Source organism: Fragaria vesca, linkage group LG6 (genome assembly GCF_000184155.1).
Source record: "Fragaria vesca subsp. vesca linkage group LG6, FraVesHawaii_1.0, whole genome shotgun sequence".
Classification (NCBI taxonomy): Eukaryota; Viridiplantae; Streptophyta; class Magnoliopsida; order Rosales; family Rosaceae; genus Fragaria; species Fragaria vesca.
The window spans coordinates 22823492-22835811 of record NC_020496.1 but is presented as its reverse complement, the minus strand read 5'-3'; the positions used below and the strand labels follow the sequence as shown (position 1 = coordinate 22835811).

Genomic DNA, 12320 nt, shown 5'->3' with positions numbered 1-12320 from the left:
ATTGCAGTTTGTGTGTGGTTGGGTTTGAATAATAATGCTTAATATTGAAATAAGAGAAAGAAAAAAAAATTTGGAAGGAGATCGAAATAAGAGAAAATTTAATTCCATGTCATATTGCCATATCACTTCGTTATATGTTGATGTCATACTTTCAATTAATCTACACCATTGAATTTTATAAAATCCAATGGCTAATAAAGAGTGTCAAAAATTATGTATAAAAGAGTGTCCCTTGAACCGGACCCAAATATATATATATATATATATATAAGCTTTTCTTGACTAAGGAGGTTCTTATTTATTTATTCTTACGGTGAGGATTTCCACTTTAGACTCACTTTTCAATTGAATTTTCACATCTCCACCGTTTAGTCTTTAGATACTAATGTATAGATCACCTCTACAAAATTTCAGTCAATTTGGTTATCATTAAGGCACTCAAATTCGATTAAACCAATGGATGAACATAATTTTGTCAAACTTGAACCATTCATGTTTATAACAGAAAAACGTAGTATCTAAACATAATTATGGCTGAAATTTTACAGAGATGATCTATACATTAGTATCTAAAGACTAGACGGTGGAGATATGAAAATTCGATTGAAAAGTGAGTCTAAAGTGGAAATCCGCACCATAAGAATAAATAAGGACATCCTTACCAAAGAAAGACTATATATATATATATATATTTACTTCATTTACTTTTTAAAATATACGGGGTATTACACAATGACCATTCGCATCAAATAGACCTTTGATTCGGTTCCTTAGTCGCCTATTCGAAGCCTTTTTGTGAAAGAATTTCGAGTTACGTTCTTGATTGTTGACGCCAGTAGGTTTCATCGGCTGACAATAGTTCATTGGGCCTTTTTGATAGACGTTGCTTCTCGACCTGATCAATTTCATCAAAGGGTTGTTGCATTATCACGTGAAGCTCCTGCCTAACAGCCTCTAACTCCAATTTTCGGCTTTGGAATGTGGATTTATCCCACTTCAATAATTCCTCACCAGTGTCCCTGATTTTGCGGCAGAGTCTAACCATAGGGCTAGCTGCCCCCTGTATACCGATTCCATGCTTTTGAGACAACCTGATCAAAGCCTTGACTAGCTGATCAAAGCCTTCGTGACCACACCATATCTCCCCAAACCTGTAATTTCTCCCTCCATGCATAGTAGCTCATAGGTTGTTCCTTGCGAACCTCTAGTAAGAGAGGTACATGATCTGATCGACTAGGAGGGAGGTTGATGACTATAGGGCTACCCCCTGTATATTGATTCCATGCTTTTGAGACTATCTGATCAAAGCCTTCGTGACCACACCACATCTCCTTAAACCTATAATTTCTCCATCCATAGTAGCTCACAGGTTGTTCCTTGCGAACCTCTAGTAAGAGAGGTACATGATGTAACACCCTGACCCTTTTGCAAATGGGACTGTAAAACCCAAGCAACCAAAAACAATGCCAGAGTCAATGGCGAGGACGTCAAAACGAAACTATTGAAGTCGGTGAAGCGCTAAGAATCTGTCGAAATTGAAAATCCCCGGCGAACCCAGACAAGCACCCCGTCTTTGTAATCTCGCCGTCACTGGCTATTTGAAGAAGGGGAACCAGACTCCTCTTCACGTCAATGAGAGGAGACTAAGGAAATTTTCCCCCACCTCTCTTCAAGCGAGGCCCTATCTCCTGGAAATTATTGGTCTCAATGGTGTATATCAGAGTCGGTGGAGCACCGCCTCTCCCCCTTTTCCCCATTCTCTCAAACCTTCTCTCCTAAAAATATCTCCAAATGTCGGTGAAAAAGACAAGAGTTAGGGAGGTCGGTGAAAGAGACATGTTTAGGGAGATCGGTGGCGTCCTCCCTCTAGAAATATCTGGTCCTCTCTCTTTTCTCTATTTCTAAGATGTTTTCATCATCCATCAATGGTCATCAAACGAAGGGTCCAAATTAGCCAAGGCTACTCATTTTTTTATTTTTATTCTATATATATATATATACACACACATAACAAAAATCAATATATATTCATTTATTTATAAAATTCTCGGGCTATTACACATGATCTGATCGACTAGGAGGGAGGTTGATGATTCTTGAGAAGCCGAATTCTGCTTGCCAAGCTTGTGCACATACCCCTATATCTAATCTTTCTTTGGTATGTGAATATCCCCAAGTGTAAAGACCACCAACAGCCCCCATATCTCTGAGATAGCAATCTGTCATTGCCTCCCGAAAGCTTGTCATCTACTGTAAACTTCGAACTTGACCTCCAGATTTCTCCCCCAACTCTAAAATTTCATTGAAATCATCGGCAACAACCCACTTGTCTGATGCATTACCAACTAGAGATTGTAGAAGATCTCAAGATTCGTCCCTTTGACTCGTATCTGGATGGCCATATAACGTTGTAAATCGCCATGATGAGTTCTCTGGACCAATTACATCGATGTCGATGAAATAGTACTGCACATCCCTAACCGAGATCTGGATTGTATCATCCTAGAGTAAGGCCAAACCTCTAGCCAAACCAACCCGATCAAAGTGAACATTGTGCGTCATACCTAACGAACGAATCAGTGACTTATGTTGCTCCTTTGTGCAATGGGTTTCAAAAAGGAAAACCATATTTGCACGATGTTTTTTAATAAGCATCTATAGTGCATACGTCGTCTTTCAACTCATTATCCCTTGACAGTTCCAGATGATGGCGTTCATTCTGAGACCAAGATCAAATCTAGAAAGCACGGAGAGAATTTCCATTTACACATTGAAAGCATGTTGCTTCTTTGTCTCTATGCAAAATTGCCAAAATAAAATATAAAAAATAAAAAAATAGCCGCACTTGTGTGTGTGTGTTGTTTTTTTTTTTTGAGGTAAATGAATAACTTCATTGGCATTAAGCCATTTGACCAACTATTGCTAAGTCAGACAGAAGTGAACTCCACTACAAGATCAAGAGTAAACTCTTTATTTTCTTACATTTAGAAACTGAAATGGAAAACCACAAATGTCGTCCAAAAAGGCAGACGATTACAACTAGAAAGTAATGAACCTACACAAACAAAATCAAAGTTCTAAACATCAACTTGAGGCCAAGAAACCCAACAGTGTACCTGTCCGTCAATAAATAGAAGGGCTCTCTGATTGAGTCATGTAGGGATCTTTGTCCCATCTCTGGAAATGAGACTATTCCCCGAGCCCACAGCTGGCCAAGCTCACACCCATCACCTGAGTCCATCTTCGACCCAGCATCCGAACCGTTTCACCTGGATCCAGCACATCCACTAGCTCAGCAAGCAACCATGCAGTGAGCCCAACTAAAGGTATCAGGCCCAACCCACCATCACAGCTCAGCCCTCTCTTCCCTTTCTCCGGCAATCTGCCCAACGGAGCATGTGCATCCCTGACCAGTGATTTCGCCAAGTCAGGCGGTCGATCTCTTCTGATACTCACCAACATATCTTGTCCATTGATTGGAACACGAGCCGCAACCTGGAAGAACCTAGGTTGCTTTCCTTGACTGACTGACGTCGCACCAAACTTCCTGATCTCCCCGTTTTCACGATACAGATCCGTACATGCGCTGCTTCTACATCCAAAAGCTTGCTTCCCCAAAAACATAGTTTGCGCCGCCATCGATTGAACTCGAAGATCCAAGACGTGGTCTGAGAAGTCACTGGACTGGATACTCTCGCCACTCATGCGATCAACGTGGGGATATCTCCCTGCGCAACTGCCATATCGCACCGTTGCACAATCGTCGCCGTCCCTAAAGGAAGAGCTACACCGCCATTTGAAACCTAGGTTTCAGAAAACGAGGTCGCTCCGAGAAGCTCGGAGACGCTCTCGCATGTTTTTGCTTTTTAAGTGAGAGAACTTAGCCGCACTCATGTGTTAATAGCAAACAATAGTGTTTTAATAGCACCATCTTTTTTTAATATAGTTCACAAATATACACAAATATATTTTAATGGCTACAATTTTATAATATAAAAGGCACCGTATAAACTTTAACCCAATAAAAGACACTAAACAATTTTGTTGTAGTGTTCTTCTAACGGTTCATAGAACTTCATCTTAATCGAACAAAATAGGCACGTTGAAGTTTAGAGATTTATTAATTAAATTTTCTATCGAGACTTTTGGTTGTGTATTAAGATTGAGATGAGAAATGTTTGCCTTTTGCACTCGATGAAATTATGATTTGTGAATTCATCGTAGATTTTGATTTTAATAAAGGAAATATGATAAAAAAAAAGATTATCTTGTTTATTGGGGATTAGGGCGGGAATGGAGGTCTTGTCCCTAGTGGGGATGGAGATATGGAATCCCCTGTATATTTTTATTTGGAACTGGGGCGGGGAAGGCGGTGGAGAATGACCTCGAGGATGGGATGGTATTGTGATCTTCATCCCTAACTCACCACCTTGCAATCCTTGTTCGGGCTAGCCTCTTCTACCTTGCATGTAGGCCCAAAAGCCTAATTCCAACTCTAATCCACCCTAGTTTGGAGCTTTGATCTATGCCAAAAACTTGATCCATGCCTAATTATAAGCAGTTCTCATCTCCTTCTTCCTCGCCATCTTTGTCGACAACTAATCCAGTCACCCCCAGCCACCAACTTCTCCGACGACCAACTTGCCGCACAGATCAGATTTTGGATCACCAAGGTGGTTTGAAACTCCACTTTCGTGTGCGACCCCAACCGAACTACACCGGGATCGTCTCCACCTTCCTAAGGCTAGCAAAGCATTGATATATATAAAAGTTTGTAAAATGTGGGGGGGGGGGGGGGGGGGGGTGGTTGAAGGCCCTAAGAAATGAAGAAGTTTGTAAAATGAACTATCAGAGCAAATGCGGACTTGGATCCTCTCCTCATGTTTGTGTGCTCATATTACCTCATAAGACAGTCTCAGTCGTCTATTTTATATCAACGATCATGATGTCTTTATTTTAGATTGGAATGATTTTTTTCTCATCTCCTCTGTCTCTTCCTCAAAATCTCGTCCAAGATAACCCATTCTCATCTATATTTTTTCTGAGAAGCTATACTTAATCGAAAAAGAACAACCTATTCTCATTCATACTTGAGCTCATCTGTACTTTTTCCTCAGCATAGCGAATTATCAATCCAACATTCTCAAGCTCCTTGAAATTACATAAAATGAATTTGTAGTTTCAATTATGTTCGAATATAATCTCCATATGCATGTCCTCCGATGTTTGAAATTACACGAACAACTATCTTCAAAAAGTCTCCTGAAAGGCTGAAATGGTTTCACTGCTAACATTATGCAGATAAGAATGAAGTTCTATCTAGCCTCGCTTAAAATCATATTCTTCTTCTTGAGTTTCCAATTCACACAGACCTCAAACTAAAGCACCCATTAAACAATCCATTACTCCCTCACCGCATCAAATTGACAAATTCAAGTCCACATCCTCAGGGTAACTCCAACAGGGGTTCTATAACCCAGTTTCAGTCCTATAAATGGACTTTTCATCTCCAACAGGCCAAAATAATGGGTTTTGGTTTTGGAAATATAGGACTCGGTCCTATTCTCAGTCTCAAATCTGAGACAATTCCAGGACCAAGACTTGGGCCCGCTTGCTTCTGGGCTAGGCCAGAGATGAAGGAGACGTGACGTGCTCGGCAGAGAAACAGAGCCAAACGCGCGCTCCAGCTCCACGGAAAGTGACGACGCGCTTAACCCGCGCTCCAGCTCCTTCGCGCACCTCTCTGCAGCTTCTGGGCCTCGATCACGTGCGACTGTCTCCCAAGTCGACCGTTGAGCAGCTCCAACGGACAAGGAGCGAACGGCTAAGATCTTCCCCCAGAATTTGAAATGGACGGTGAGTCCAGATGGGAGGTCCAACGATCAGAAAAAAAAAAAAAAATTACGGTCCAGGATTTTTACCTCATTATAAAACTCGTTTTCACCTCAAAAAAAATTTTAAAAAATATCAGAAATAACATAAAAATGTATAGATCCGTTGGGAACTTTTTTTGAAGAATTCTATAAATACCAACCCAAGACTTCACAAATTCCTCACACCAAATCCTTTCTCCTTCCAAACTTTTCATTTATTCACTACATCTTGTTCTTCAATTTTTTTTTTTTCCCAAGAGAAAAAATGGGCAAAAGAAAGGATTCATGGAGACACAATGTTAGTATATATTTATTTTTTTAATTAAAATAATTATATTTAATTATAAGAATAATTTAAAATTTTGTGATAAAAGTAAAAATTGTGAAGTTTTATTAACTTAATAAGGTTATTAACATATTATTTAATATAATATTCATAAATATACCACCTATAACTTATTTTAATCAACAAAAGTGAATATAAGACCTCATATAGGACTCATTGCTGGAGATGAGAAAATGAGTCTTAAATAAATAGTGCAACAAAGAGGTCTTATAATTAATATAGGACTCCAAATCCAAGACTATGGTTAGAGTTGCCCTCAGTGCTAGTCCTTTCCCTACAATTCTCATCGGAGGACTGCTCGCATAACTCAGAACCCCAAAACCACTTGAAACCTCACTCTAAAATAGGATTTCGTGTTCGATTTCGGCTTCAGATCTGGCGTGGTTCTTAATTGGTGACTCAACGGCGAATTTTTGGGTCTTGCTCCGGTCGTCTAAGATGATATTATCCGGTTCTTAGTTGGATTCTTCTTCTCCGACACCAAATTGTCAAAGCCCGTCCTGCTCTAGCCTCGATTGGGGCACGAGGTATATTTTTGAGAAACGGAAAGGCATGAGCTTTTGGGTTCTTCTCCAACACCGAATTCTCAAAGCCCGTCCTGCTCTAGCCTCGATTGGGGCACGAGTTATATTTTTGAGAAACGGAAAGACATGAGCTTTGTTCTGGTATAGATGTGAGGAAGAGAGACGAGAAAATGTTTTTTTTTTTTGTTCGATATAGGTTAGATCAGACGAGATTTTTGGAAAGAGAGAGAAGAGAGAGAGGAGATGAAAAAAACCTAAAATAAAGACATCTTGACCGTAGATTTAAAAATGGACGGCTGAGGCTGTCTTATGAGGCAATATGAGCACACAAACATGAGGAGAGGATCCAAGTCCAGCAAATGCATCCATTTTTATGTGGGTTGGACCAATTTTTAACCCGGGTTGAAACACTATATACTCAAATTAGTCCTTGTTTATCAGTTGGACAATACAACAACAGGATCAATCTAGGGACCAATTGCTATTCACATTTAAAAAATTAAATGATTTGTTAATGATGAAAAATATATGATTGTTACCTTTAAAACATGGGTTGAGGATTAACCCACCTCTTGGTCGGGTCAGCTGGGCTCCACATGGGACTCATGGCTAACTCAGCTTAATTTGCATCTGGTGGATGATGTTTTAGATCCTTGTTTTGATCCAATCCAAGTAATCAACCTTTTGCTGCATCTACTCTAAGGAGTCCAAAGGCTCTGGCTTGGGTGGGAGGGAGCTCATGTAGATATGGCGGCTAGGGCTTGTGATGACTTGTGTACCTCTATGATTGCATGCCTACTTAATTAATTAACAAGGTTATTTCTTTTTCAAGGAACTTAATAGTTCTACAAGAGTAGAATATAAGAAACCTTATACTCTTGGTGTTGAACAATGATGGCAACTCCTGAATATCTTCTGCTCTCATTGTTTGTTTGAAAAAAAAGGTTTGTTTAGTCTTTGTAAACATAAATGTGAATAGAAATATGCACTCTCAGTTTTACAATCCATACTTATATTTTCTTTCTTTAGTAACTTAGATTTTGTCCTTAGTTACAAGTCTTATGTCTTTTTTTTATTAAATAAACAAGTAATATACTACAATGAGTCTATTGTGAGTTAAACTCACTACCTCTCACTTACGATGATAAACTTATGCCACTAAAGTGACTAGACCAAACAGTTCTGGGCAAGTTGTATTGTCTTTTTATAAAAACTTTTACTAGCAAAAAAAAAATAGATTGTAAAATGAGGAGTAAGAATTTCATTTCTTAACAAAAAAAAAAATCTCTACTACCAAATGATAGGTTGAAAAGCCAAAAGGTGTTTGCATAATTTTTAGGGTAAATTCCTCCTATAGTACCTGATGTATGGACAATTGGATAGTTTGGTATGATGTTTACAAGAGGACACTTTGGTACCTCAAGTTTTGTTATGTTAGATAGTTTGGTTCTTCCGTTAAATTTTCAGTTAAATATGAGGCTATAAATTGATATTTCGATGATATTTATAAATACAAACATAATGAAACATGAGTCTTGTGATTTCATGGGTATTAATGTATTGTGCTAAATATAGCCCATTATGCTCATCCATTATATAGGATAAATTAATAAATTAATGTTTTGTTCAAAATATAATTGATTTTTCAAAGATAAACATAATTGAAGTTTTTTATATTTAAAAAATTTAGTTGTTGTAATCTAAACACTCACGAGACTACTTCATTGAGTTATAGTTAATTCATCCACTAAATAAATATAGTGTCATGGGTGTTCAAACTACAAATAAAAATTTCTTAAACATAAAATAAAATTATGTCATATTCAATCAATATAACCGAAAAACATTAATTCATGTTTATTTACTTCCAAAACACTAATGATCATCACCCCACAAAACTCACGTTTTTTTATGTTCATATGTATAAATAACACTTAAATGTCTAATTTACCTTCATATTTAACTGAAAATTTAACAGAAATACTAAATTGTTTAATCGGAAATACTAAATTGTTTAATCGCAAAACTTGAGGTACCAAAATATATTCCCTTAAACATCACCAAACTGGCCATACAGGTATCATAGGAGGAACTTACCCTAGTTTTTAATGCTATGTGGATTTATCATACCGAGCCTATAAAAACACAGGTCTTTTGAATGCAGATAACAGTTGCCCGGTTTTCAAGTGAGTCTTTACCGTATGACCGACTTCTAACCAAACACAAGTTTATTCGTACAGAAATAAACTATTGAAGATTAAACGTCACATACTGGCCTAACAAGGCTCCATATAACTTACAACCCATATTCAGCTTCTCAAATGGCCGCCAAAGGGGCCTACTTCTCTAATCAATATACTTTAAGATGTAATAATGGATATATATATACACACACACGCAGAGGATCTAAAGAGGACGTCCGCACGCCCTTAAAGTGCGGACGTCCCTCCGTTCTCCACCGTACGGTTCCGACGACGGTGCGCCTCCACCCTAGCGGCCTCTAGCAGCGTCCCCGATCACTTTCCTTCCCAGACGAGTCCGCCGAATTCTAGTTTTCCAGCGACATTGATTTTGTTTGAAGTTTTGGGTGATCTCGCCGGAAAACTGGAATTCAGCAGACTCGCCGGGGAGGGAAAGTGATTCAGGGACGCTGCTGGAGGCCACCAGGGTGGAGATGTGCCGTCGTCAGAGCCGTAGGAGAACGGAGGGACGTCCGCACTTTAAGGGCTGTGCGGACGTCCTCTCTAGATCCGGACTGTGTGTGTATATATATATATATATATATATATAAGTAGACCATCGACACATCAGAAACCTTGAAATGCCGAACTAAGTCTTCAATAACTCTTCACGATTTTTGAGACTGAAGAATAGGTACCAAGGATTGCAGCAACTACTCCAAATGCAGCTACTGTGATACTTGAAACAACCTGGATAAGTAAAAAAAAAAAAAAAAAAAAACGAGGAAACTGTAACAAAAGAAAAATAGAAAAATAAAGATCACTGAATATCGTCATAATTGCTAGAGTTTGACCACCAAACCAATAACGTTCCAGTTGATATGAATCAAAAGATCACATTGTTATCAGTTAAACTCAAACAGTTGTATCAAATGAAAGCATTTTCCTTTCAATACAATTTTTTCCTCTCTGGGCTGGAAAATTGTCAAGGGATATTCTTCACTGAAAAATTTCCATCACTATTTTTTTTTCCCAACAACTATCAAGGAAAATTGTTGGAAAAAGAAAAACATCTTTTAAATTGCCTTACCTGTATCCTTGAAGCTTTCATTCCAGCTATTCTCAGGAAGCATAGTGCTGGCACTATCACGGACTGGACCAAAACCACAGTGCATATTATTAAATATTGATATTCTGGACATTCTTAATAATCTTAATACCAACAGGAAAAAGAAAAAAAGGAGGGAGGGAGAGAGAGAGAGAGAGAGAGAGAAACAAAAGCACATTTAGACATGTTTTCTCATGCTATGTGTAATTCCCCAAAACACAATTTGTAAGCAACCACAGAGTATTCCAATTTGCATATAGGATTGAAGAACTGGAAAAATGGAGTTAAATAAGAATTCAGGCCTTATATTGCCATTGCCAAGACAATCATTGCATAAATTCAACAATTTGTTACAACACCCTCAATACTTTTATGAACTAATTCTATTCGGCAATCAGTTTCAGAGAAGCCATGTAGTAAAATTGTTTCACGTACAGATCAAATTATTTCTGGAATTTGTCCAATCATTTGATGAGCGATGTAATAAAAATGCAAGCATGTATATACTTAACAGTAATGTTGTCGTCTTGTCGATCAGTGGAACAAAAGGGGATTCTTAAATGATCTATACATAATCCCAGATCATGGATCATGTGACTGGTAGGGTATCATGCTTTTATTTTTTGGCAGAAAAGATAGAGAAACTATAAGTTGTTAGATGGCTGACAGTATTGATGCCTAGAAACCAACCAATTTTGTTCACCACAAAATTGTACTTCTCATGCAATTACGTGCTTGACCCAACAATGTGCAAATAGCACTGCATGGTTTGCAGAGCAGACAATACTAACATCAAACGTACACAATGACCTCGATTTGTTTCTAAGGATAGCAGGTTAGCTGTCATGACTGCTTATGCTCCTCTAAATTCCAAGTTGACAACTAGTAATTATGTCGTCATTATATAGACTACCTATGTACTTGCTGAAAAAGGTGTAAGCTTACCACGAGTACGCTGAGTAGAGAGCCTATTAAAGCCATCACAAGACCTGAAATAAGAAAATTACAAGAGGTTATTAGGTTTACTAAATTTGATTGGCGCATGAAATAGGTGATTATGCTCGAGGTTTATAATAAACAAGAAAATAAAGATCATTATTTCCATTTTCTGTTTTGTTCTTTGACAAAGCCTGCACATTAAAATTTTCAATAGGTTCTTAAAGCTCACAGGACTTAGATTAAACAGTGATCGGCACTATAAATCCATACAATTACATTTGGACGATGGACTATTATTATATTTGAAAAATATACCGAGTTCACTGTCTAGCAATCAAGTAATCTAGTTGAGCTTAAATGGATGAAACTATGTGCTTGAAGCTAAACTTACCAAAGAAAGGAATAAGAAAAGCAGCACCAACAGTAGAGATGACAAGTGCTGTTCTCAAAAGAATGAAGCACCAAAAACTATTAGAAAGTCCAACAGGCAGAAGCTCCTCTATACTCCTTGCTAATGGGTTCATCAAGAGGGCATATTTGTTTAAAGTCAAGGAAGAAAATAAGGCACTAAACAAGTTATCAATTGTATCCACTACTATAACTTCAGAATGCACACCCAAACAAACACCAACCCCCCGCCCCCCCCTCCGAACCGGGATCCTCTCCTCATAAAGATCTTCCTCATATTTCCTCATAGGAGGATCTTGACCGTCAATTATTAACCAACGGCCAAGATCTTTTCAACCTTAACTTCACACCTATTTTCTCATCTACTCAGTCTTTCACTCTCTCACGATTGATTTCTCATTCTTCTTTCTCTCTCTCGAACACAGAAACTTCAAGAGCCGGTGTTCTCCTCCGCTCGCGACGTCCTCCTCCGGCGGCCGACTATGCTTGTACTAACAGAACAAATCAACAAGTGCATTTCCAGTCCCCCTATTCTAAATTGAAAACAGACTCCATTCCAGAATACATTGTTACTGTGTTCATTCTTAATTACTATGCTGATTAAGGTGTTGTTGTTGATGGATTGGGTGAGGAAGAGCTGGAGGGAGTCCATTCGGGTTCGGACCGTGTCCAGATTCTGGAGCGGGACTCTCGGGTCCGGGTCCTCCGGCAACGCCGCGGAGGACATTGGAGATGAGAGGAGGACAACGCCGGGCTCTTGAAGTTTCTGTGTTCGAGAGAGAGAAAGAAGGAGAAATCAATCGTGAGAGAGTGAAAGACTGAGTAGATGAGAAAATAGGCATGAAGTTAAGGTTGAAAAGATCTTGGCCAACATAATTGACGGTCAAGATCCTCCTATGAGGAAATATGAGGAAGACTTTTATGAGGAGAGGATCCCGGTTC

The 12320-nt window shown here is 38.6% G+C and overlaps 1 protein-coding gene across 1 annotated transcript in view; it reads right to left on the bottom strand.

Annotated features, from left to right (window-relative positions):
- Positions 1-9580: 9580 nt before the first annotated feature.
- Positions 9581-12320, bottom strand: part of LOC101312278 (vacuolar amino acid transporter 1-like) — a 4977-nt gene continuing 2237 nt past the window's right edge. The window contains exons 8-11 of the mRNA XM_004305639.1: positions 11362-11516; positions 10977-11020; positions 10014-10076; positions 9581-9673 (exon numbers count right to left, since the gene is read on the bottom strand). Coding sequence (XP_004305687.1) covers positions 9581-9673; positions 10014-10076; positions 10977-11020; positions 11362-11516 — 355 coding nt within the window. The remainder of the gene's footprint in view (positions 9674-10013; positions 10077-10976; positions 11021-11361; positions 11517-12320) is intronic.